Source organism: Corvus kubaryi, unplaced genomic scaffold (assembly GCF_017639235.1).
Source record: "Corvus kubaryi isolate FWS band 111438036 unplaced genomic scaffold, C.kubaryi_AGA036_p1.0 37341, whole genome shotgun sequence".
NCBI classification, from domain to species: Eukaryota; Metazoa; Chordata; class Aves; order Passeriformes; family Corvidae; genus Corvus; species Corvus kubaryi.
The window spans coordinates 6,451,336-6,478,479 of NW_024581112.1; the positions used below are offsets into that span (position 1 = coordinate 6,451,336).

General features: G+C 43.4%; 1 protein-coding gene across 3 annotated transcripts; it reads left to right on the top strand.

The window, feature by feature from the left end:
* Positions 1 to 26,683, top strand: B4GALT4 (beta-1,4-galactosyltransferase 4). 3 transcript variants are annotated; one of them, XM_042031763.1, is made up of 8 exons: positions 22 to 139; positions 1,527 to 1,596; positions 11,737 to 12,217; positions 13,759 to 13,991; positions 18,100 to 18,287; positions 23,002 to 23,124; positions 25,496 to 25,600; positions 26,046 to 26,683. In XM_042031763.1, exons 3-8 carry the CDS (start codon positions 11,950 to 11,952, stop codon positions 26,185 to 26,187), a joined length of 1,059 nt encoding a protein of 352 aa, XP_041887697.1. In that variant the 5' UTR covers positions 22 to 139; positions 1,527 to 1,596; positions 11,737 to 11,949; the 3' UTR covers positions 26,188 to 26,683. The 3 variants fall into 3 exon arrangements, with proteins under 3 accessions (XP_041887698.1, XP_041887697.1, XP_041887699.1); XM_042031764.1 differs by lacking the exon at positions 1,527 to 1,596 and having other exon boundaries at positions 1 to 139; XM_042031765.1 differs by lacking the exons at positions 22 to 139; positions 1,527 to 1,596 and adding an exon at positions 8,811 to 9,354.
* The last annotated feature ends 461 nt before the right edge of the window (positions 26,684 to 27,144 follow it).

Consider the following 27,144-nt stretch of genomic DNA (forward strand, 5'->3'; position numbering starts at 1 on the left):
GCGGGCCGGGGGCGCGCCGGGAGTGTGGCCGCGTCCGTGTGGCCCTGGGAGCGTGTCCGTGTCCGTGCGGCAGCGGGAACCACGCCGGGAGCGGGGCCGAGCCCCTGCAGCGCCGGGAACGGTGGGAGGCGCGGGCCCCGTAAGTACGAGCTCCGTGTGCAGAGCGGGGGAGCGCGGCGAGGAGCTGCTCGTCCTGAGGGCGAGCGGGTAGGGCTGCGGCGGGAGGGTGTGGGAGTGAGCGCTGGGGGTAACGAGCGCCCGGCCGGTGTTTCGGTTTGGAATCGTTAGCGACGGGGCCAGGGGGGCTGGGTTAATTCCACCTCCTCGGACTTGGAGCATCTGGTACGTGGCCGAAACTGGGTCGTCTTATGCAGCTCAGGAGTTCCAGGGAGTCCCTGTGCGTGCGGGGAACCCCTCATGGACATCACAGGCAGGACTTGAGGCTGTGATCGTGCGAGTAATGGTATGGGACATAATGTCATCACAGCATAGCTTTACTGAAATAATTTGCAATAGTTACATATTTAAAAATTACGTACCAGGTGGAAGTACGTATTGTACCGGGCTCGGGGATTGGAAGTCAGGAGGACGCCTGCAGTGCACTGGTTTTTGCACTTTAACTACAGCTTTGAATGGGTTTATGTTAATACAGTACCGGGTGTTTTTTTTCTCCATTTCACACATGGAAACCGGAGCACAGGCAAGTGATGCTGTTCACTAAAATTTTCTTACTGACAGGACATAAATTTTTTCAGTCACTACTCCAGGTGTTATTTTGGAGGAGCCAGAACAGTGATCAGAGGGCTTGTAAGGAGACTTGCTCAGGTTCATGGAAACTGCCATTTGACAAAAACACCCCAGAGGATGATGGAAATGTGTGTGCAGGTGTTGAGGGGAAGCAGAAGTGGGGCTACTAGCAAGAATATTCAAGGTTTTACTTCTGAATCATAATATAAATGCTTTTAAAGTAGAGCTCTGATAAGATTTGAATCCTTTCAGACTTAAGATTTTCATAACACTCGAGGAGTAATAGTCAAAAAGAATATGTATATTCAGTTTCCTACTAATGCTTGCTTGTCTCAAAGAGTTAACAATGAATATCTCTTGTGGATTTGACAATTTTTCTACCCCTTCATTTAACAGCTATGAAAGTTCCCAAGGGACAGCTGAGGCAGTTTACAAGACAGTTTTCAACAGAGAGGTTTAGAGAAACAGAAGGTGAAAGTTTGATGTCTTTGAGATAGCTACCATTAAAAAAACCCAAAGAAATAAACTTTGGGATCAGTTCACATTCTTCAACTTAAATATTTACACTTTTTGTCAATAAAGTTGGTAGCTGTGTGAGATGCTCTTTCTCTAAATATCTTTTTTCTTTGCCAGCTCAGTGATGATTCTGTAGGTCTTCTGTTGTTAATTACAAATACTCTGATTAAATTTAGAATACTTAAAAGTGCAAGTTCAGGGTATTGTATTGTTCTCTCTCACTGTTCAACTTGGATAATGTTTCATGAACCTTTCTTTAACAGTGTGAAGTATCACCTTTCATCCAGGATGCTGCTACTGTGAATGAGTTTTTGTGATAAACACTTCCCTTAGGTATGATTGATCTTGTTTTTGATTTATGTGGGTATTTCCTTGTCATTTTTGTAAAAGCTGTGTTTCATTTTCACAAATACTTTTCAGTTAGAAGTAAGACATTTGCTACTTCAACTTTGGAAAACTTGGCTTTTTGTTTTTCTCCTTGGTTTGAGTTGGCATGTCCTTCTCTTTTAAATAATATGTAGTAAAAAATAGGAGTTGACGGGTGTTTGCTGGCTTTCTATAATATGATCTTAAGTCTAAGTTACCTGTATGAGTTTGGTGAACTTGGGTTTTGTTAGTTTGAAGGAGGTCTGCCTGGAGATTCTGTAGCCTGGTCGATTGATGCAAGAATTTGGTTAAAAGCTGTTGGTTTTGGGGTTTTTTTTGTGCAAATAAGTAGTTCAAAAGTCACCCAGCAGGTCTGCAACTGGGATAGCTGTTTTTTTTTTTTTGCTTCAGAGACTGGAGGTTTTGCCCTGCATATAAATAGGAGCTTGAAAATATGGTAAAACAATGGGAGAGAACTTCCATCACGTTTTTCTTTATGGTTTTCAACATCTTTAGCTTTATAAGTATTTTGTCTTCTGTTTGTACATGCCTGCAAGTAACATGCCTTAGAGCTGCAATTGGGTCATCTTGGTGTCCTGAGAGCAACAGCTGGGTAATATTTATTTGTCAGGCAGTGAACTGTGGGATAAAGTTATCATGCATTCTAATTCAGATAATCCTTTTAAACAGATATAATGATGATTGTAAATGTATGCAGTTAAAAGTAAGAGCAATGTTTTTGGATCTGGTGTTAGTGGGACATCATCAGCACTAATCTTGTGTTTCCCCTCAGTCTTCAGTTCTGTAGTTGGCTTCTGAACCCTTGCAGCTAATTTTATTCATCAGTGAGATGGGAAGGGGTAAGGCCTGCACAGTAATGGGAAGTGAAAGGTTGGAAAGGAGCCACTTATCCCTGCTCTGCTTCTGAGTTAAGTATCATCCCTCTTGACCTTCTCTCTTCTTCCTGGAAAGAGAGGGAGGTCTTGGTGCTTGTGTGCGGAGGGTTGTAGAGACAGGAGCTCTTTAGCCCTGAGAGGGTCGGAGAGGAGGAGCCCACATCGCCATCTCCTTTAATTCTCCAGACTCTCAAGCAGGATCTGGTTAGGTGGGGGAAAGAAATTAGTAACTGAATGTAAGAGTGATATGCTATCTCCCTCTGCCTGAAATTTTGCTGAGCTACTTGTCCAAAAGGTTTAATAATATCCTGAGTCTCGGGAGTATATTTTTCAAATTGCTTCTGCAAGCATTTGATTAAAATTTCGTGTTGCAATGTTGTACTAGTTTTGAATTCCAAAATGTTGTTCTAGGCCATATCACTTCCAAAGGGTTTGAGTTAGAGCTCTTAAATTGTATGTTTGAAAGTTTTCTGCTGCATAAAAATCCATTTGCCAATTGGTTGAAAACTGGCATATGTATAAAACACATAAATTGTGTTTTAATGTGGAAAAAGTCCTGTACATTTAGTAGCTTAACAAAGTCATGCCATCTGCGCAGCTTTTTGATAGATGTCTTTGCAGTAGGCCCTGACAATTTGTAATCCTTACGGGAATAAGACTGCAAAAATAATAAAAAAGTAAATCTGTTCATGCCTAAGGAAGCTTTAGCTGGAATGTCTTTGGTGCAGTTCTCATGCTGAAGTACCTTTATGAGAAACAAATAATGGGATTCTGTTCTCAGTTAAGCTTTCGTAATACATGTTCAACTCTATTAGTTTTCATTTTTTTTACAACTTTGTTCATAGGTACTTGTAAACTGAAAATTATAAATGTATTAAATCTATACTACTTCTGTATTGCTTTATTTATCTGTGGTTGACACTTTCATTTAAAAAACTGTATTGTGAAGCTGAAATAAGAATACACTATATTGTAATATAGTGGTTTTCTCAGATGTTATTTTATTGTGCAGGAGAGAATCGAGTGAGGAATTCGACCAGGAATGTGTTGACATGTTTTTATAAAGTATCAAGGCCTGTGACATCTGTCACCTATACTGACTGATGCCACTCCAGCAAGGCAGCAGCTGCCAGAAAAAGATAGGGTATTGCTGAGCTGAGTCGTGACCTGAGCATTCCATTACACACGAGGTTCCTGTGTTCTCAGAAATCTATTTTATCATGTGGTTTTTCAGGGTATTCCACTCATCTTGGATGGGAAGATGTTTTTGAAAAGTGCTGTATTTCTTTAAAAAATGTTTCTGTGGTAAGCATTAGGGAGTGATGGGCTGTGCCAGAACTGTTTGCTGTATCCCTCACTCCGTCACTTCGGCTGGGCTCAGGCTGGCAGTGCTGCGTCTTACAGTGAGGTCAGTGGCTCAGCTGTAGCTGTGTAACAAGAGGGGCCATTCATAAATGTGTTTCTTGGCCTAGAGATGTTAGATGGCATTTCCTAGAGTAGCATCAGAATTCACTGTGCCTCAGGAAAGTGGAAACTGTACTGCAGTGTTGGAGTAACACCCGCTCATTTGCTATGGCTGGACGTACAGGCTGCAGAGAACTCTCTCACCTGAGTGTACAGTAGTTGGCCCTATGTTGTAACAGGAGGAGATGCCTTGAGGGAAGCTGCAGCCTGTGGCATCCTGGCCTGGATCAGCAATAGTGTGCCCAGCAGGATTAGGGCAGTGATTGTGCCCCTGTGTTCAGCACTGGTGAGGCCACACCTTGAATCCTGTGTTGGTTTCTGGGCCCCTCACTAGAAGAAAGACATTGAGGTGAGTGCTGGTTTGGCCAAATTTAGACATATATCGTCTGAGAGAAGGCAGGTTACAAACCACCCCTCCCCCACCAGGTTTGGGAAAAAAGAAACTTTTTCCTCGAAGGGAAGTGAAAGAAATAAAAACTATTTATTTAACAAACACACAGGAAAAGGATAATACTGCTAAATAATAAAATCTCTCGCTGTGAGGAAAAGCCTGGGAAAATGTTGGAGTCCTCCCTTTGGTCTCCCTCTTCCTCGGAGCTGGGACTTGGCCCAGGGCCAGGCCCTCTGTGCTCGGTGGAAAGTCCTCCTGATGTGTTCTGATATTGAAGCAGTCCAGCAGAAAAAGGAAAAAAATCCAAAATTCCTGGAAAAACAAAGTTCAACTCTCTGGAGAAAAAAAATCCCGAAAAATGGCTGAACAAGCAAGCAGGGTGCTTTTCCTGCTCTCACACTCCCAGCAGCAGAAGGAAGAAAAAATGCGGAGAGCGAGAGTGTGTTGTCTGTCTGTGTCCTTGGAAAGCACTGCTTTGAGAAGTTTGCTCGGTTTTCGCTCTCTCCGCTCAGTTTAAAAGCATAGAAAGGCATAAAACTAACTTCTGGGCATAGAGCAGCCATAGGGAATACTACATCAAGTCACCCCAAGACAAAGTGCTTAAGCAAGTCCAGACAAGGGCAGCAGAGCTGGTGAAAGGTCTGGAGCACAAGTCCTATGGGGAGCAGCTGAGGGAGCTGGGGCTGTTTAGCCTGGAGAAAAGGAGACTCAGGAGAGATCTTACCTCTCTTTACAACTACCTGAAAGGGTCGGTCTCTTCTCCCAAGTAATGAGCAACAGGACACGAGGAAACAACCTCAAGTTGCACCAGGGGAGGTTTAGATTGGATACTGGGAAACATTTCTTTATAGAAAGGGTTGTCACGTCTTGGAGCAAGCTGCCCTGGAAAGTGATTGAGTCACTGTTCCTGGAAGTATTTAAAAGACTTGTAGATGAGGTGCTTAGGAGCATGGTTTAGTGGTGGGCTTAGCAGTGCTGGGTTAATGGTTGGACTCAATGATCATAGAGGTCTTTTCTAACCTAAATGATTCTACAATTCTATGACCTGCATTCCTTGTCCCCCTGCACTGTTGTGGATTGGAAAGTAGAGGAGGTGGGAATGAATAAATGAAGTTGAGCCTGGGAAGAAGGGAGTAGAGGTGAATTGTACTTTTTGTCTCTCACCATCCCACTCAGTTTTCAATTGACAATAAATTACTTTTCCCCAAGTTGTCTCTGCCTTGTCAGTTGATAAGTGACCTCTGAGTATTTACCTCCCCCTCTTCTGTTCAGGAGCGGTAAAGTGAGAGAGTGGCTGGATGAGTGCCTAGCAGCTGGAAAATCAGGAACACATGTTCAAAGGACAATGGACTTCACACATACCAGTGCTTAGGGACTGCTGCATTTGTCTAGTGCATTCCCTGTGGAGAGAGTTGTTCAGCTTATTGATCATAAACCAGAGCAGGCTGGAACATGGGAATAGCACTCCTTGTTTGGGGTAATATTGAGTGGAATAACAATGGTGTCCCTGTTAGGGATAGGTGAGATAATGAGACCCACCTATTTTCTTCTCTGTCCTGCACGTCCGAGTTAAAAATGTATGGAAAGTGCTCTTTCAGTGCTTTTCTGCTGTGATATTCTCTTTGTATGAAATGGATTTATTGTATTTACCTACCAAGCCTTTCCTCATTTACGTTGTTGCAATCGCTGCTTCTGTGATGCCCACACTCCTGGAGACAGTAAGCTGTGTAAGGTAAAATATCCAGGCTATTGCCCTGGTTTCAGCTGGGATAGGGTTAATTTCCTTCCTAGTAGCTAGTAGAGTGGTGTGGTTTTCATTTAGTATGAAAATAACATTGATAACACACTCAGTAGTGCTTACCCCAAGTCATGGACTTCCCAGTTTCCCAGTGAAAAGGCTGAAGTGGCACAAGAGGTTGTGAGGGGGAACGGCCAGAACAGCTGACCCAAAATGGCCAAAGGAATATTCCATACCAGAGGGCATCATGCTCAGTGGGAAGGCTGGCCAGGGGCAGCTGCTCAGGGTCTGGCTGGGCACTGGTGAGCAATTGCGTCATGTCTGTTCTATATTCTAATTATCATTATTGTCACAGTTATTCTAATTATTGTTTTCTTCCTTTTCTGTCCTATTAAGCTGTTTTTATCTCAGCCTGGGAGTTTTATCATTATTACTTTTCTGATTCTCTCCCCCATCCCACTGTTGGTGGGGAGTTGAGAGAGTGGCTGTGTGGTGTTGAGTTGCCAGCTGGGGTTAAACCACGTCAGTTGTTTCCTGGTGTGTTACGTATTCTTTTATCTTTTTTTTTTAGTTTGTAATTCAGGGAGTTGGAGCTGCCAGTACTTTTGTTCCTTTATATTGAGTATCAAGCAGTTATCAAGTAATAAATAATAAGAAAAAGAGTGTGGAGCCAGCACATCTGTGTATCTCTTTGTATTCTTGACATAACTGGAATATTTTAGCTGGTAGTGGCTGTTACTGTAATCAGGCCCCACAAATGCACCTTGGTCTGTTTGTTTTTAACTCATACATTTCCTCTTTAAAATTGCCTGGTTCCAGGCAGTTTGTAGAATGTTACCAGTCGTTGCCTGGAAATATCTGTTATCATTCTCCTAAAATAACCATTCCCAGTCAACTGAAAGCTGAACTACTGTTTTTCTGCTGGTTGTCATATCAGGTTTTCTGACATTTTTCAGTGGGAAGTGTAGACAAAGGATTACAGAAGATTGCTAGAAGTACTGCTTGTTTCCTAATTCAGCCAGCTCCATGTTTTCATGAGAGCTTGTGCTGGTGTAGAGAAATGATAGTTTGGGGACTGGACCAGAGAGAAAGATGAGATGGTGACTAGTTGAGACCCAGACTGGTCTGGCTTTGTGACTGACCAGTTGAAACATGTGGTAGTACTAAAGGCCCTTTCCGCACTACTGAGTATCTGAAAGGAGGAAGCTTTTCCCCGAAATACTTGTGCAGTCTTGATAATAGATAAGACCTTTCTGGCACAGAGGAGGTGGCACTCACTGGGGAAGCCTTGAAATACCTACCTGCTGGGGAATGCATGTGTTGCACAAAGAGTTCAAACAGGTTTGAGTTACAAGAGATTATCACTCTTCATGAGGCTGTACCTATACTTTCTCTCCCATCCCTTACAACAATTCACCATACCCATATATCCTGTGTCTGCTCAGTTCTTATCTTTTCTGTATCTTTAGGTAATATCTGTATACCATCTGGAAGCACAAGAAAATCCCACACCTTAGCAGACAGGTGTGCTCATAAATTCCTCTGATGTAGATGCAGTTCTACTGAAGGAAGTGTGTTTGTCAGCACACACACACACACACACACACACATATATACACACACATGCACCGAGCAGCTCAGGAGGAGGGTTAGGGAAGTTGGCAGGAAAACTGTACCGGAGCTGAGCTAGCACTGACATTGCAGTACTGCATCCCTGGTAGCCTGAGGGAGCCCCAGATGGGTGAGATGACAAAGTGACACCTCTGTTTCCATCCAGCTGATCCTCTGAGGTTGCTAGAGGAGTTTTACAGGTCAGAGTGGTAGGAAAAGCACCAGTGAGGGACAACCTTGTAGTAGAAAGTTGTCTTTCATGAAAAAGGTCAGTGAGCCAGGCTGTTTGCATGAAGTAGATGCTTTGGTCCATGGTGGGACTGTCATCAATGGATATGTCCAGGTGATAACAGACAGGAGTGTGGTGGGAGCATCGGGACTTCTCCACAGATGTGGACAAGAGGGTGGTGGGCAGCTTGATGAATGACATCTCTAATGTTTAAAATCTCCAAATGGAGCAGGTGCCTAAAGGGCACTGATAGAAATTGTGGTTTGCTTTTAGGAGCAAAGGCTTGAGCCTTTGTTTCTAACGGAAGGGTTTGTTGTGGAAATTATTTCTGAGCAGTATTGCTTCTGTCCTGGCATGCCTGAGTGCCTCTGTGCTGGTTCTGCTGTGCGAGGAGGAAAGGAGGGAGGCTGGCTGCCATCTGGGGCTGGTTCATGAGCTGAGGGAGGGGCATGTGGGACAGCACCAGAGAGCCTCTTTGGCCTGAGGAAAAGTGGGATGTGTTGGCTCTTTTTTTTCTTTCTCCTTTAAAATTTTTTTTTTCTCCCATCCTGTGATTTGAGCTGATTCTTTCCTGCAGCCTGTGACAGGTAACAGAGGTCTCTTTATGGTGTGGGGTTTCCTGGATGAAAAGTGTCTGCTGCTTGTGAAGTGCTCTCCGTAGTTCTTGGAGCGAGTGTTCGACAAGAAGGAGAGTGATGGCAGCAGCAGTGAATGGTTTAATGTGCTTTCTTCATTTGGCTTGAAATTCTGAGAAGTGGAAAGGGAGTTTGTTTGAGGATTGGATTTATTTTGTTTGTTGTTTTTCTTTTGAAATAGCACAATTTCTCGGTGCAGTTGGTGGGTTTTAAATAGGAAGAGGTAACAGGATTGTTAAAGTATTGCATAAAAGAGGTGTTAAAAGCTACTGGCCTAGCGCCCTACTAAGAAACAAATCTGTTGAAAAGAAGGAAGTGTCTGTGAAAGGAGCAGGTATAGACTCTTGTAAAACTTGAAGACTTGGACTGTCCTGCATAGAAAAGCTGATGCTGTAGAGTGATCTTTCTATCTTGACAGATGTGAACAATTTTAGTTCCTTCTTGGTGGATTTCATGAAGAAGGCTGTTACACTTCTGATACACGTGGAGCTAACCCATTGCTGCTTTTGATTTTGGCCTAGATAAATTAATAAATTGTCTGCATAGTACAGAGCTGATTAAATGCAGTCCCAAGGAACTTTTTCATGCTTTTTTTCCTGCTTGAACTTATTACAGTTTTTAGAATTAGGTTCAAGTGAATGCTCATTGCTGCTGAACCTGTTCTGCTACCTTTGGAATATGTGCATGAGCTTTAGGAGCTTGCAAGGGTTTCTGGAAAATCCTGCGTGGGAAATCTGTCCTTACTCGACTGTGTGAAACAGGTAGAGTCAGAAAGTTGGTTTGCGTAAATTAAAACTTAATTTTCCTTTCATCAGATGAATTATTGCCCTTCTGCATGAGTGTTGTGATGAGCTGAAGGTGACTAATGGTTGTGATCGTGCATGCATATTTATGCTGCTCGGCTGAAGTGCTCGAGTGTATTTTAAGAGAGAGCAGCATTCTGTTGCTGCCACAGAACCCAGTGGAGATGTGAGTTTAGTTATTATGGGAAATTATTCACACTGACAGTAGTATAGTGTGAATATTTGTCAGAGACAAGTAACGTGAACTTTTAGTAGCAACTACTTATAGAATCTCGCAAAGCTGACAAAGGAAATTCACATGTGTGAGATTTGGAACAGGAGTGGAGGAGAGTAGAAATAGGGTTGGTGCAGTAAGCTCATAGTTTATGTCCATAATTTTAGCATCCTAGTACCTTAGCAATTTTACACCTGCATGCTCTTCCTGATATTTTAACAAAAACAACAAAATATTTCAGAAGCTGCTTCTGACTAATACTGCTGACTGCCTCCTGATGTTTCTTTATGTCTTTTCCCATGGATAGTTAATTTAAAATTTTATTTATGGAAAAAATAATTTCTTTTGAGGGACGGACCATTTGCACTAATGTGAGTACCACTGGTAAGCAACTGTTTTAACTCCTTTTAAAGATTGTAGTCCACTTCTGGGAAAGTGGGAAGCTGTGAATATAATAAACACCTTTTGATAGTCATTCATTGCATGTTAAATTCAGTATCTTAACTTTTATGTTGTCCTTTTCAGCCCAGGTTTATCTGGGGCACACTTGGATTGGGTGATGGAGAAGGAAATTCCCTCCTTGTGCATGCACTTGGTGCACTGGGACTTTTGTGGTTTTTTGGAGAAAATTACACCCCTTGGGGGAAGTGCTTCACCTCATGAATGCTGCATAGTAGCTTAGAGGCCATGAAAGGCAGCAATTGAGATTATTCCATAGAAACTTGCAGGTAGAGTTTAGATAAGCAGATTCTAAGGTCTTTGATTTAATAATTACAGGCTAATATTACCCATGGGGTCCACACTGCTTTCAGATGATTCATAGAGCTCATCACTGATTTCCTGTATGCAACTATTGCAGGGTATAAACCAATGGGGGAGGATGGACATTTTCTCTTTTATTTGAGTCCCACGACTTCCTTAGAGCAACACTGTGTGTTGCATGTGAATGGGGAGAGCAAGTTGGTTATTCCTTGAACTGTCTGCTAGCAGGGACAGCAGCTGGTCATTCCCAGTGAACCCTGAGAAGCTTGGGAGTTCATCTTGTTAGTCCTGGGTCAGGCTCCCACATCCCACAAATTCTCCAAAAGACACCTGGCCTAAACTAGTGGAAATGTGGACTTACTCTATTCCTTGTGCTGTGATACCTCTCCAGGGTCTCATGTACTTTGGAGGCTGGTATAAAATAACCTTTTCCATGTTTTTGTGTTTCTTCTCTTTGATCTAGCCTGTTTTATGTGCATTGTCTTTAATCACTGCCTTTGCGTCACTTAGCCTCAGTCCTTGTTCTTCTCAGAGGCAGCAGTTTTCTTGTGTGTTTTCTATATCAAAGTTCTCTTTTATTGAAGTTTCATTCTTTCTCTGCTATGAGATGATAATAACAGCGAAAAGAACTAGAGTGGTAACTATATGATGATGGCAGTAAAAGCCTGTATGAAAATGGAGCTCTTGAAAGAGGGCAGGAAGTGGAACAAAGGATTGGCTCCTCACAGACCTAACACTTTTGAAAAACTGAACCTTTCCCTTAAAGCAGGAAGATTTTCCTCCTTCAACTGCGTGTGAGAGGGGAATACTGGACAAAGACCCATAAGGTGGTGCTGACAGGTAGCAGATAAAGAATAATGATTTCTGATACCGGTCAGGTTTCACACTGCATTGTGCAGCGCAACATAGCATCGGTAATACTGTCTTTCAGAAGAAAACAGTTTATTTCTGCAAAGATTCAGGTGGTTTTCATTTTGGTGGGGCTTTACTCATAGCCAGCAGAATCTCTTGCTTTGCAGCTGTTGTTAATTTTGGTAGGAATGGAAGTAGTAAAACCTGTGTATTGCCAAGTACTGTACACAGACATAACACTGGGTAGTGGTTGCACTTTCTGATCTGAAAAAAAAAAAAAAAAAGGTTGAGAGAGAAGACCAAAACAGGAAAGTGGTTTACATAAAATCATGCAGCTGGTTTGTGGCTGAGCTAGGACCAAAGCTCAGTGTCTTGGTTTCTGACCAATTGTTCGTATTTGCTGTTCCTTTTGTGTATTGTCATAACCTGTTTTCATGAAGTCTGTGAAGGTGTAGTAGTGGAGGTGGCAGAAACTAATTCTCTCCTTCCTTTTTTCTTTTTTTGTGGTCCAGGCTAAAGTCATGTTTTGTGACATTTGAAGAGCAAACAATACTATGGCTCCATGAATTTCAAAACCGCAGGAAGTGTGGCAGCCCTCCCTACCTCCAGCTTTCCTTCCCTACTGTGACGTTCTTATTGGGAACTGTGGTTTCATCCCCACTGGATATGCAGTGACCTGCCTTGGCATCAGAGCAGAGGAAGCAGTTTGTGAATCAGGGAAAGCCATGGCCTTGGGCTTGAATGTTTATCACCTCTTCTATAAGTTCAAAGTGTTGGTGCTTGTCACTTCGCTTTTGATGGTGCTATGGACCACATTCAGTTACTTAGTGGACACCAGACAGGAAATTCCTAAAGCTAAGAGCATGGTGGAATTTTTCAGGAAGGTAACTAGCCTGGAGCACAGTCAAAAGGAAGAGAAGATCAAATCCACTGCAGACATTCCCATGGTGAAGTCGTTTCAGGGTCCCTGCCCAGCTGTGTCCCCATACCTGCGTAAGTGATGGTGTTTTCCTCTCCTCTCTGACAAGTTAATCTGCTGTAGTGCTGCTGACTTGGATTTCTTCCTAGCCGTTTACTAGCTGGACACCTTTCCTGTGAGACCAGTACAACCAGTTGCAGGAAGCACTCCAGGGTGGGAAGTGTCGTGTGGCACGGAGTGCCTGTGCTGGGTCTGGCTGGGAGAGCAGCTGGTGCTGCGCTCTGCATTTGTGGGTAAAACAGCTTTGGTGACACACCAGTAACTCGGCTACTCTGAACGGCATTTGCACTCTCCTGAGGCTTTGTCTCTGTCTGTTTTGGCCCCCTAAAATCCAGTGGGGTGGGCAGGAGGCCGGGAGTGGGCACAGCCCAGACTGCTGACCCCAGCTGACTGCAGGGGTATTCCATACCCTGTGACTGTGCCATTTATCATGCTCAGCAGTAAAAGCTCGAGGAAAGGAGGAAGGAGGGATGTTCACGGTGGCAGCATTTGTCTTCCCAACAACTGCTGAATGTGCTGAAGCCCTGCTTCCCTCGATGTGGCCAGACACCTGCCTGCCAGTGGGGCTTAATGAAAGAATTTTTCTTTTTCCCTTGCTTATGTGTGCATCTTCTGCTTTTTTTTTTTTAATTAAACTATTTTTGTCTCAACCACAAGTGTTTTCACCTTTCCTCAGGTTTTTGCCTTTTCATTATTAAATATACTTTTGTGTCTCTGTGTTGACAATTGAAGGACTTCACAACTCTGTTGGAGTTAGCATTAATTATGATGAAGGTTCAAATGGGTGACTGTTTTCTTGGTTTGGGCATTTTTATTCTTTTTTCTTGGCTTGGTACTGTTAGCAGCACCAGGCTCCTGCTTTGCAGTATCATGTCATTATCTTCTTTCTCTTCCTTATTGTGAACCTGATTGGGGATTTGTTTGGGAAGGTGGATTCTTCCTTCTTCCCTGATGTAAACCAAAAAGCTTCTGTCTCCCTGCACACCTTCACTCCAACCCCAAGGTGTATTTGCTTAAGTAAATGCAGCATGGCTGTATTGTACTTTTTCATGGGCTCGCTGAGTCCACAGGAGCTGGTATGATAGCTCAGTGGGAGATAAGAGATGAAAGTTTCATTTGGCTACAGAAAACCTTGCTATGTTTTATCTTACAAATTGATAACCTTAAGCCTGTCATGCTTTTTTTGTGCTTTAGGTAGTGATGACTTCTTACAGCCACAGTCCTATGTCTCTTTCCACTTTCTTCTCCTGCGCTTTGCCTGGCAGTCATTTTTGCCCAGTCCTTCTGCAGTAGCTTAGAACTTCTCTTGAGTTTTTTTAAAGTATTTTTTATTGCCACTACTTCATAATCAATTTAAGTGACTACATGCTTGACACCCTCTCTTTCCAGTGCCTGTGTAATATCCTTGTAGTACTACTTTTCTCTTGGAAGGGTAAGGAAACCAATTGGGGCTTGAACTTGGGTTTCTTACACTGGTTACAGAGTGCCTCATTAAGTGACTGGACCAGCCACAATCTGAAATGACTCAGGAAAGCTTCTTGTGCTTCTCCTACAGGAGGTGCCAGCAAACTCTCCTTCAAACCATCTGTTACACTGGAAGAAGTGCAAAAGGAGAACCCTCAGGTAGCCAAGGGCCGGTACCACCCTGTGGAGTGCTCAGCCCTGCAGCATGTGGCCATCCTTATCCCTCACCGCAACCGAGAGAAGCATCTGCTGTACCTCCTGCAGCATCTCCACCCCTTCCTGCAAAGGCAGCAGCTGGATTATGGCATCTACGTCATTCACCAGGTGAGGCAGCTGTGCAGAGCTGTTTGGGTGAGGGTGACGGCTGTGCCCTGAAGCCTGAGGAGAGGCTTCTGCTGCCTCTGCTGTCTGACATCCATCCTCCAAACCTGCTTTGAGCAGTTCTGCTTGCTGAGGGGTGCAGCAGTGCCTGCAGCCACTGCTGGTGGCACTACTGGATCTCAGGGCTGGGGAGTGTTGGCAGTGTCTTTAACAGGTGTTCATTTCCCAGTCTAAGTAACTTAGTGTTCCTGAGTTAGCATTCAAGGTAAGCATCTTTTGCACTGCTAATGCAACTCACTTCTCTTGCAGTATCCACACATGTAACTAGGCTGGCCTGTTCTGTCGTCACATTTGGAGTCATTTGGATAGAAGGCCTCAGTTTGTCTCTAGTCCCTCTCTCCCATCAGGCTCTTGTGCTTAGTAAGTTGTGTGTATAATGTGGTTTTATGTTTGCTTTCTCAAACTAAACACAACAGCTGCTGCTTGTAGTTGCTTTATTTGCTCATCAAGTGTGGTGGGAAGTAGTCGTCATGGAAGAGCACTTGGTTCCTTAAAGTTTTATTAATTTCTTTATTTGTATTCTTCCTACCAATGGTGTTTCAGTGGCTAAAACTTAAGCAGACCTGTGCCACATTGTCTTTCATCAAGGTGCTTATGTTCTACTTGCATGTGCTAATAGCATTATATATTGCTCTTTCGTAATATGTTGTCTTTTTCTTGATCTTCTGTTATGTTTGTTTTCTTTCACTGTCATTTACTTACGTGTTCTGCTTTGGCTCCAAACAGACATTTCAAACAGCAGAAGAAAAAGGTGATAAATTAATACAGTTTCTCTTCCCTCCTGATTAAAGAGCCTAGAGTCAATTAATCAGTATGAGGCAGCGCTTTCTAGGTGAAAGCTTACACTCTTACACTTTTGCTCAGCTGAATGTCTCAGCAGAACTGCAATAAAAGTCATGGCATCATATATTTACTTGGAATGAACTGCTCTTCCATTGTTTAGAGTCATCATGTGGCCTGTAGAGTGGTAAAACTGAGGGCTTTCTTTTTTCTGCATTACTACGTATTATAATCATTCATCTACTGGCTCATTCTAGCAGGAAGTGGTGGTTAGGAATAAATTATTGGGAGAATGGGCATATCTTTTTAATTTCTTGAAATATGTGCAGTGGAGAACTGCTGTTTTCATGTTAGCAAAAAGTAATACAGAAGTATGGAAGTTTTGTCTGATAAGAGCAGTGTAGGAGCCTGGGTGGGTGGCTCGGTCGGGACGGACGGAGACGAGAGATCTCTAAAGTCAGATCTTGGAACATGCGGTTTATTGCAAAGGGCGTGGGTACAGGGGCACTGCTTAGAGCTGCCAGACTCAGCTCGGAGCAGGCCCAGGAGAGCAAGAGAGTAAGTGGGTAAGCAGAGAGAGAGAGAGAGAGGAATAAGAGTGAAGAAGTAGTGAGAGAGAGTGTAGTAAGAGTAAGAGTGGAATAAGAGTGTCTGAAGTCCTGGTTACAATACAATAAATCATCTTCTGTTCTGAATATTCTAATTGTCACTAACCAATCTAATACAAGATACAAATCCTATAGCATTTACATACAGCCTATAAGAGTTCTTATATTACCATAGAGTGTTACATCTTAACTTCTAAAAACTACTCTTTGGACCCCTTCTGCTGAGCTAGTAGGGTCTGCTCTGACCCTTGGACCTGCCTGCAAGCAGAGGGTATTGTTCAATCAAGAGGGGATTACCTTCAGTCGGCCATACCATTGTTTTCCAGTTGTTCAGTAACTAAGACCTGGTAATTCAAAGGTGGCTTTCATTTCGATGTTGCTTATAGTTTTCATATTCCCAAAATCTTTTGTCAGGCAATCATATTTATAAGGCTTTCCTGTTTCATCTTCCCCAACAGAGCAGCAGTGTCAAACCTGAACTTATTCTGTCAGAGATTGTGCTTGGAAGATTGGAAGCTTTCACATAGCTTTTCCATGCAGATAGGCATGCCCAAAGCCTGGAAAGTGGGTCTAACAAAACTCTTCTGGGGCAAATCCATTTTTACTCTCAATTTGTGATGTCATTAGTTGTTTCAAGTCTCTTCTGAGGAAAGACAAACAGGAACTTAACTGTTGAAATAGAGTCTGTTTTGGAGGTAGATTAAATGGGCCTTTTGTATTTTTTTCTGTGAGCCTCTGAAGGCCTTACTCCAGATTTCTTCTTTTTGGGCTACTTTTAACATCTCTAAAGTCATGCTTCTTTAAATGTATGCATACATGAATGCTGTACTTAGAACAGTGTGAGTTTGTAATCCCTAAAGGGCGAGTAATTTCTTGCCCAAGTAAATTTTGTCTTGTGGTTAGTGTTCTTCTTCCATAGAAACAAAGGGAGACAATTCTGTCCTTGATAAAAGACGAGTAAGTTCTGCTATTTGTTCAGTGTGTGATCTGACATGGAAAACTGCCCTTCCTGGAAAGCACTGTCAGCTGGCATTTGGGTGCTGTGGTGGCTTTCGTGATAGGAAAACAGAATTTCAGCAGATGGAAGATGCTGCTCCTGAACTAAGCTGGGTTTGATACTCAATAGAAGTGATGGTCTCCAAATGTGTCTGACACCTGATTTGTTCTGTTCACTCAATAACCTATGTTTTCATCCTCAGGAGGAGATATCTCATGGGTATTTTTATATACAGGACATTTTAAGAAGAGCAAACAAACAAAAATCCAAAACACACAAAAGCCCCCCCATTCAGAAATTTGACACCCTGATTTTGGGTGAATTGTATCTAAATTTTCTAATGGAAAATTAATCTCCAGAGAATGAATGCAATTGATTATCCATCTCTCAACTTCTCAGAATGGGCACTGTATTGTATTTTTCAGACTGCAGGTATGGAGTTATAAATCCCATAAATCACCTTCGTGCAGGAACAGATGGTTGTTTTAGTGATGGTGAACAAATTCTGCTTTAGAGGAAAGTGTTACTTTTTAGCACAATAAAACATGTTTTGTATACAACAGCTTTTCCCTGCAGCTCACCTTCTCTTAGCCTAGGGAGGCCAGCTTCTTTCTCATTTTCCATGGAGCCTCTTTCTGTCCAGGCACCTTCTAGAAAATATCCTAGAATTCCAAGCAGTTTCTCTTGAAATTTTTTTATTATTATTCTTTCAAGTATATCAGGTTCCTTGCTCTGGAAAATGACTGTCCTGTCCATTTCTGGGAGGGCAAGGTTTGGTCCTCTGGTTCCAGGTGGGAACTGGAGGCAGATCCTCACTTTGTCCTCAAGAGCAGAAAGATAAGCACATGTATGGCTCCAAAGTGACATGATAAGCTTACGAAACTGCCAGGCGTGTGTGGATATACCTATACCTCAGCAGTGAAAAATTAGATTTTTGAAAAGCAGCTACTAACTAACTTATAGCAAAAGCAAACGATGAAGACTAGTAAAAAGAAGGTGAAGCTCTGTGCTAGGAGTAGGCCCCATGCAACAGCATAATCAGGTTATAGGTAGGAGGTAAAAATGAGGAGACCTGCTTTTCGCTTCCCACTCTGCCATCTGTGTGTGAGCTGAGGAAATACAGGGAACTCTTTCAGCATCGCTGTCCTTGAGGCTGAGGGAACAAGCATAAATCGTTTGTGGCAAGGGTTCTGACAACTAGAGATTAATTAGCATGGGATTAACATGGGGATTTGGTTTTGCTTTTTTAAAAAGAACTTCCATAAGCCTTACTGACACAGTTGTATGGAACACATTTTTAGGCTATACTGGTACCTCTCTGTTGTGGAGCCTGATGGTAACTCCAGCACTGGGGGCAGAAGGGCAGTTAAGCCACATGATGGAGCACTCACAGGTGGGGTACCCAGCTATCCACAGGCTTTCCTGGCCCTGGCTGTGTGTGTTCATGATGAATAGAGGCTGGAGAAACACTTTGCACCTTTGGTCACTTCGACGCTGTGCCCAGTGTTACAGGGCACTCTTTGTGCAGTCACTGCTGCCGAGGTGCTGGAAAAGCCACACGGATGTGGTTGCAAACCAAGCGATCGGAACAAATGCCCAGGAGCAGCTCTGGTTCAAAAGCTGTGGCACCTTCTTCAGAGTTGTTTTTTTCCATTCTCTTCCACAGGCTGGCAACACCAAATTTAATCGAGCTAAACTGCTGAATGTAGGATACCTAGAGGCCCTAAAAGAAGCAAGCTGGGACTGTTTCATTTTCCATGATGTGGATCTGGTGCCAGAAAATGACTTTAACATTTACATGTGTGACACACAACCAAAGCACCTTGTAGTTGGCAGGAACAATACTGGATACAGGTAGGAAACCAGCAATATGGAAAGAATACCAGCAGGGAAATGCCATGTTACTGATAATGTTCCTCTTCTGATGGAGCTGTATGCTGTTATCTACCCTTCCTTCTGACACCAGGTTTCTGGTGGTAACACTTCACCTCTCTGGAGTACAGGACTGGACAGACACCTCTGAAGTCACCCCTGTGGTTTCCTGTACAAATGATCATTGTTATTATTCTGGTTTCTGGGGTTGAATTAAGGGGTGTTTCAAGAGGAAAGCAATGTGCCAGAGGTTGTGCAGAGACCTTCTGTCAAAGCTAGATACACATTTACAGTTTCCTGATCCTGTGGTTTGAGGGTGGGACTTTACTGTAACAGAACTTGCCACTTACTTCTGCTGTTGAAGAGGTAATGCCTGATATTGAGAGCTCAGGTGTGGGAATTTGCCAAGGGATAGGTCTGTCCTTTAATTATTTGATTGAACAGTGTATAACACAAGATAATTCTGATTTTTAAATGAGTCCCCTAAGTGCTCATGTGATCTAAATAGTTTGAAGTGAAAAGTCAGGTTCAGTCTACCTCAGAGAGGAAAGGCTCTTGAACTTGGTGAATTTAATGACTAGAAGTGTTTACACTTGTTTCTTTCAAGATTCACTTCATGTCATGTCACTCTAAATATTGATTAGAAGTGGGCTTTGCAAAAGCTAATCTCAAAGTACTTTGAAGTAAAGCTCTGCTTTGCTTCTGCATTTCCTTTGTTAAGTATATGAGAAAGAGGTGGGATGTGCCAATACTTACACAGAATAATACTCACTTTCCAGTCATTTAGTGAAAACTGGAACAAGTACATACATACAAGGCTTTTGGAGCACTTGCAGAGCCTTGCAGAGTATTCCACTGGAATACTGGTGGCTTGAATTTGAGTAGTACTTTTTCTGTGTCACTGCCTGTGTTTACGCATCCATGAAGTGGGGATAATAATGCTCTGCTTCCAAGGCATGTCTGAAGGAATTCAGATTCTGAGCTCAAGAATGATACTTGAACTGAGCTGATACCACAGGTTGAAATCTCGGTTGGCTGACTTCAGTGTTTTGCTGCAGCTGGGGTGAGCATACTGAGACATGTTGCTCAGATGAGGTAGAGAAAACGGAACTGTTCTGTATTAACACAAAATGTCCTGCACAGGAATGTGGGTTGGTTTGTGTTTTGTGGGAATTTTTTTGTTTTGTTTTGGTTTTAGGGTGTTTCTGGGGGAAGTGGGGTTTTTTTTGTTTGTCTGTTTTTTGGTTTTGGGTTTTTCTTTAATTTCCTGGTGTTGCATGGAGGGAATTATTTTTCTTCCAGGGGGCTATATTCTATTGTGATGCAGTGTGCAGTAATCTTAGCACCCGTATTTCTTTGGAGATCCAGTGCCTTATCTTTAGCTACATAACTACAGCTCAGTTTTAGATTCTTTTAGACAAGATTTATATATTAAAGCTTTGAAGATAAGATTGGGAAAACTCTTTTATTTTAATAAAGGTTTTTCCTTGAGACCAGCACAACATCTTTTCCTCCTGACCGTTCCTATTGTACGTATTCTTCAGTCAGTTTTAAAAATTCCAAAGGAGCTGATGTTCCCTTGTCCTCAGGGAAGGATGGTTACAGAGGTTGTTACAGTGATGCATGTTTGCAGGTGATGTCAGCTGGGAGCAAGTTATGCTTGGGCCCTGTCAGTTCTGCGCTGCCTGAGAAGGGTTGAAAGCACTGTCCTGGTTACAGGATCACAGAATGGATGGGGTTGGAAGGGACCTCTGGGGATCATCCAGTCTGCCACCCCTGCCAAGGCAGGGTCTCCTAGAGCAGGTGACACAGGAACTTGTCCAGGTGGATTTTGAATATCTCCAGAGAGGGAGAGACCACGACCTCCCTAGGCAGCCTGTGCCACTGCTCTGCCACCCTCCATGGAAAAAAGTTCTTTCTCATGTTGAAGTGGAACTTTTTGTGTTTTAGTTTATGGCCATTGCTCTTCATCCTGTCACTGGAAACCACTCAAGTGTCTGGCACCATCCTCTTGGCACCACCTTTGAGATATTTATTTGCATTGATGAAATCCCCTCTCAGTCTTCTCCAGACTAAACAGGACCAGCTCCCGCGGGCTCTTCTCGTAAGAGATGCTCCAGACGCCTCATGATCTTTGTGGCCTCTGCTGGACCCTCTCCTGCGGGTCCTTGTCTTTCTTGACCTGTGGAGACCAGAACTGAACACAGCACTCCAGATGTGGCCTCTCTAGGGTTGAGTAGAGGGGGAGGATCCCCCCTTGACCTGCTGGCCCCACTCTTCCCAATGCACCTCAGCTGTGGTTCCTTTGGTGTCTGCCTCTCCAGTGGTGTAGGAGAATTATGGGGTGAATAAGCAAGCAGTGGGGTGTGTGTATGGATGTGTGCATGGGCAGTCAGTTCCCAAACTATCAGGCTGCTGGAATGGGATGTGATCCTGTTGGTGAGTGACCTGAAAGCACAGCTGGGTAGGGCTCTGCCCTGCTGTTCCTGTTTATGGAACCTTCTTGCTGTCCGTTCCATCTATTTACTGCGTTCCTCTGGAGTATCTGTAGCAGAAGTCTCAAGGCAGTAATGTGTAATTAAAACTTGATGGAACCTCCTCTACCTTGTGGCTTGTCTCTTCCAGGAGAGGAGATAAAGGGGAGAGAAAAATCTGTTCACAAGTCAGGCCTGACCAACCTGATTAGCCTTCTCTGATTTGACTAGTGTGGATGAGGGTGTAGTAGTGGATAATGTTTGTCTTAGGAAGGCTTTCAACACTGTCTCCCATAATGGTCCCACTGACAAAGTGATGAAATATGGACTAATAAGAGGACACTGAGATGGGCTAAAACTGTCAGAACTGCTGGGCTCAAAGGGTTCTGAATAGCAGAGCAAAGTCCAGCTGGAGGCCAGTCACTAGTGGTTTACACCGGGGTTTGACACTGGGGCTGGTACTAGTTAGTATCTTCATCAGTAGCCTGGAAGGTTGCAGATTGCATCCTCAGCAGGTTTTCAGAGGACAGAAATCTCACAGGGTTGGTTTATGTAGCATGGTCTTTGTCAGGCTGGAGAATGTGGGCAGCAGGAATCCGAACAAAGAAGTTCATCAAAGGGAAATGCAGGGTCCTGGGCCTGGAGAGAAGTAACTCTGTGCACCAGTAGCTGCTGGAGGCTAACTTTCTGGAAAGCAGCTTTACAGGAAAGGATCTGGGCCAGCAAGGTGCCCTTGTGACAAAGGCCACTGGCACCTTTGGGCTGCATTAGTGGGGGAGTTATCAGCAGGTTGAGGGAGGTGATTATTCCTTTCTACTCAGCACCATGGAAATGATACCTGGAGTGCTGTGTCCACTTCTGGCACACACAGGAACAAGTCCAGAGGAGAGCCTGAGATGATGATGAAGGGATTGCAGCATCTGACATGTGAGGGAGGCTGACAGTGCTGGGACTGTTTAGCAGAGAGAAGGCAGAGGGGGATCTTGGAAACGTGTATACATACCTGATGGATGGGAGTAGAGACTGTGGAGCCAGACCCTTCTCAGTGAAAGGCAAGGGGTAATGGGCACAAACTGAAATACAGGAAATTCCACTTAAACATATGAAAAAGCTTTCTTACTGTGAAGGTGGTCAAATACTGGAACAGGTTGCCCAGAGAGGTTGTGGAGTCTCCGTCCTTGGAGATGCTCAGAATCTGACTGAACATGTTCCTCAGCAAGTTGCTCTAGCAGACCCTGCTCTGAGCAGAGAGGTTGGATTGCATGATTTCCAGGGGCCCCTTTGACCTTCACAATTCCTCTGTGATGCTGTGACTGGAACAAAAATCAGCCAGGAAAAACAGTCTTGAGGGAGTTTGTGTTGGGGGTCTTATGTTGTTTTTTTTTTCCTCCTCTGGTGTTTTTAAAATATATTCATGGTAAACCAGAAATAATAATAAGCATTGTCTGGCATGTCAAATGCCATAATGAGTACTTTCTAGCCCTGGCAATTTGTTCATCTGTTTAGATTCATATATGTGTACAAATCAAAATGCAATCTGCAGCCATGTGCCCATCACCTCTGAATGGGCAGGGGCAAGGTAGTAGAGGCTGTGTTGTAATGTTACCTTAAGGGCCAAGACAGAGGAGGGCATCATAAAAAACAATTAGCAGAATGGCCTAAGATAAATAAAGATGGTATGCAAACACCTTTTTAAAGTAGATAAATTTTTCAGGATGAGGAAGGTAAAAGTTAGAAATTAATCTCTAGAGCTGAGCTCCATTACATTGGGTTACTAAGTAACTTGCACTGTACCTTACCTTGGAATTGTTACTGCAATATCCAGTAGCACATGTCCCCTTGCTGTGAGCTGATTTCATTCCAAGTTCTTCAGATTCAGCTCTAAGATAATCAATGGCTTGCTGTTGTTATTGCAAAGCTTCTACCACATTAGTGCATAGCTTTGTTGCTTTTCTATACATCAGAGTCCCCAAAGTGGAATACCTCTTTGGCTGGCAAGGGGAATTGTGTAAAGAGAGAGAAGCTTCTCTCAGTTGGATAGGTAACTTTTTCTGGCCTAAAGCAAATCATCATCTTTTTGTGAAAGGAGGAAGAGAACAGGACCAGCTTTTAAGGATTTGTGCACCCTTAATTCTGTGAAAGACATGTCTAGATCTGGAGTGATATTTTCATTGTTGATGGAATTTGACTTAATTCTTCGTTCTCTCTTCTTGTACCTCTAGGTTACGGTACCGGGGCTATTTTGGAGGTGTAACTGCTCTTACAAGAGATCAGTTTTCCAAAGTGAATGGATTCTCTAACAGCTACTGGGGTTGGGGTGGAGAAGATGATGACCTTCGAATCAGGTAAACAATGAGGAATTAGTTAAAAAAAAATTTTAAAAATTGGTGCAACTTCACACCAAGCCTCCAAGAGCACAACACTACAGGGGCCTTCATTCAAACCAGTATTGAACAGTATTGCAGTGGAGATGTGAAGTGCAAGATGCACTTCTGTGAGCAGTTTCCTCTTTGCAAGGGTTAGCTGTGTCTGATGCCTAGTCCTCTTCCTCACAGTTGGTTGGTTGTGGGTTATTTGGTTGGTTTGGTTCGATTTTGTCTCAGACACACAGCATTTGTATTCTTGCTTGGAAATTGGTTATAATTGAAGTCTGGAGTGTGGTTTGCCAGAGACACACAAATGTATTGAGTTCCAGTACTTTGCAAGAGTATGGGAGTGTTTTGGTGGGACTGGGTGTTCTGCATTCATTGACTACTGGATTTACTCCAAGTAGGGCTTAGTTTGTATTTGTGTGGTGTTGATTATAGTGAAGATAGCAAATAACTTGAATTTTAGAAAAGTTACATATATATGCATATGCCCTTTGCTCTTGTGAAAACTTATTTTGCAGCTGTGCCTGTCAAAGTAGGAGAAACCTGTTGGCTGGAGAGGTTTAGTGGGACAAAGAAGTCAGCAAAACTTTTTTGTTGATCTTTTGCCATTTGCCTAGGAAGGAACCTCTAATCCTGCATTGCTATTAGTAAATGGAGAAAAAAAACACAAGCAAACAACAGATAAGAACCCACAATTCTGCAAGCTCTGCTGGCAGAGCCTATCAGTTTGGCTTATCATTTTTAGTTGCTATCCTTTCCAGTTGCTTTAATATGCAAACAAACATTTTGGGGACAAAAAATTTATATCCCTGGTGATGTTGTGTAAATATACAGGGGATCAAGTGTGTTGAAAGTTAGGAACTTGCAAATGAAAGTGTTTCTCGGTGTCAGTCCAGTGGATTGCTCAGCTGTATCTCAAGAAATCTAAAAGGTCTGCTGGAGGCATGGATTTCTGTCCCTTCTTAACCACAACTATTTCTTCCTTCTTAATTCTGCTTAGACACACCAAATTCTCTGTGACCTCCTGGGAGTTGGCTTTTATAGTGTAGGGGGTGGCTTGGTGCCTTCTTATTCCCTGGCTTCCCAGGGTGATAGTTCTTTCAGATGTTCTGATGGGCAGCAGAGAAGCAGCAGGGACAGCAGGATTTACTGAGAGTCTCTATGATGTTTTCAGGGGGTTGGAAACAAAAGTGATGCTTGTGTATGGCACTTTGTAACTTTGCAGCTGTTGAGGTCTTGGTTGGGAAACCAAGTCATGAGCCAGTGTGTGCTCTGTAACTGGACCTGGCTTGTGCCCTTCCTCTCGGCTGGGCCTTGGGCTGGGCTGGGCTGGTGACCGAGTTTGCAGGGCAAGCTTGTTGTCTGGTGGGTTGTTGTGTGGAGAGATCCTTGGAGCCTTCCCGAGGGAAGTCAGCAGATGGCAGCATCCCTTCGGTGCCCTCAAAATTCGGGGCTGGGGACTCTCAGATTCTACTGTTCTGCTTCTGGAACAAACGTGATGGTCTCTTCTGGGCCCCCTCCTAAGGTGTGTATCACAAAGAGATACTTCAGATCATTTGTTGTAGGTGTTTGATAATCTACTGCTACAAAGTCATGGAAATCTGTAAGGGCTCAGTTTTTTCAAATCTTGGTTTCCTGTTTTTCTTTCAGCTGATGAGTGACTAGCAAAGAGGTGAACTATTCCTTAATTCCCTTGTCATACAGTTTTTCTTTCTGCTGTCAGAGCAAAGTTGTGCTCCACAGATAAGTGTAAGGTCAAAAGCTCCAAGTGCCTGATGTCAGACGCTTAAATCTGTGCATAGGGCTCTCCACTTCTGGCATTGTTCTCAGAGAAATTTTCTTCATGTGAACAAATAAAAGTTTTTCAACTGTCTGTCAGCTATTAAAAAAGAAAACAAGCTTTAAAAATTTTTTTTCTCTTTTTTTAAAGTGGAGAACTATCAAGTATAGGGGTTTTATTGCAGGGGTTGAGATGAACTTGTCGCAGAACATGTGGAGACTTGCTGCAGGTCAGTATAGAGTAGTCCAGCCCATACTGATACAAATGTACTCTGTTGTATAATGTGTGCTTTAAGCTCTACATCTTTGCTATAGTAGCTGCCTGCTTCTGTTCAAAAGAAAGGTGTATCTGCCACCCGCCCCCAGACCTCCAGAAATGCAATTCTGAGCCTCATTTCTCTGGCAAAATGGGTTGTGGAATAGATGCAGATGAGCTTTTACAACTCTCTATATTTGCTTCCACAGCATCTACAAGAGATGAAGTCTCCAGTTGTTGGGTTTTTATCATTAAGAGCTGGTTTATAGGTGTTGTCTTCTTCACAACACTTCTGACTGCTTCTTGCAGGGTTGAGATGCAGAAGATGAAAGTGGTGAGGCCACCTGCTGATGTGGCCAGGTACACGATGATCTTCCACAACCGTGACCACGGTAACGAGGAGAATCGAGAGAGGTGGGTCAAGAACAGGTTTCTGCCTCGTCTTGTCTTGGTCTGTGGCTGAGCCAGGCACCTGGGAAGCAAGTTCTTTGCTCTAGGCCAAACAGGCATTTTGTGCGGTACCCAGAGGCTCTGGGGGACACCCCTGTGACAACACTGTTCACAGCTGGTAGCTGCTTTCTGTACATGAGATCTTCCTAGAACTGACTGGTAGTGTTCCATAGAAACTTCCAAAATTACAGTTACATAGGTATGGTTTGAGCATATGATTTCAGAGATTGCTCCAAAGGATTTTTCTCCCCATATGTGCTTGTGCTGAAGACAGGGGAAACAGGACTTTGCATTCCCAGTAGATAGAAAATTGCAGTAGCTTTGCTTCCAAATTTACTTCTATTGGGAAAGAGCTCAAAACTCCACTCCTGTGCATATCAGTGAAGATTTTTCTCCTCTTTGTCCTCAGGATGAAGCTGCTCCGTCAGGTCTCTAGAACATGGAAGACAGACGGGCTGAATTCCTGTTCCTACAAACTGCTCTCAGTGGAACACAACCCGCTGTACATCAACATCACGGTGGATTTCAGTGTGCAGCCCAAGGTCTCATAGGGGCCAGCACCTCCTAGGTTACAGGAAATGGCAACAGATCTCCTTTGTGGCTGCTGTTAGAGCAGATGACTTCAGCACCTGCTTGGAAGAGTCCTTCAGTAGCACAGGAAAAAGTAAAGTGTTCCTTCACAGCATCTCATTGAGTGGTTGAGAGTTTCCTTTTGTGAGGACTGGAGTTAGAGACTGACCCAAGGGACAGGTCCTTGTGTTCTTCTATGCACTTTTTGCTGGGACATTGGAAAAAGTGTGCTTGTTTGGGCTGGTCCAGTGGAAGCACTTGAACCAAGTCCCTGAAAAAAAAATTTGGTTTGCAACTATTTCTAAACTTATTTGTGGTTTCATTAAAAGCACAGTAATTCTTCAAGAATTACAAACTTGATGAGAAAAGTTAATTTTTTCTAGCCTAAGGAAAAACTGCTTATGTGTGAGGGAAGGGCAGTAATGGTAATGGGTAAGGGGGTGTTACAAATCTCTCAATAAAATGCAGTTCACTGAACTCCAGAGTGTCTTGTCCTTCACACCACAGTGTCCCCTGCTGCAGGACTGCTGATGTAACCCATGGCAGTGATCAATCTCATTCTGCAGCAGGTTATGCCTGTTACTCTCCAGGGATTGGGAAGGAACAGCAGTGGCCAGCTGTGTTGAATAGGGAGAAATTCCTCTCCACATATTTTAATGCTTTGAGCCACACTGTTAGCAGAGTGTGTTATCTGTCTACATACCCAGGCCATTATCTGTGAGTCTTGCTCAAGGAACAGGTGAATGTCTGTGGGTAACCAGCTGTTCCACTGTGCTGCAGCATTTCTGCAGAAATCTTGGTTAGAGCACTTGACTTACTGCATTGTATTTAACTGTCTTTACATGTTGATGTGAAGCCAGGCTTGGGAGAGTTTCTTTTAGGACATTATTCCAACTGTAAAGACTGAAACTTTAAATGTTTGTAGGTATAGTGGCATA

Bases quoted from the DNA above. Each gene is read 5' to 3' on its own strand.
- B4GALT4 (XM_042031764.1), top strand. From the start codon at position 11,950: ATGGCCTTGGGCTTGAATGTTTATCACCTCTTCTATAAGTTCAAAGTG. The intron at 12,218-13,758 runs GTAAGTGATGGT...CTTCTCCTACAG, and splicing joins AGCTGTGTCCCCATACCTGC to GAGGTGCCAGCAAACTCTCC. The intron at 13,992-18,099 runs GTGAGGCAGCTG...TCTCTTCCACAG, and splicing joins GCATCTACGTCATTCACCAG to GCTGGCAACACCAAATTTAA.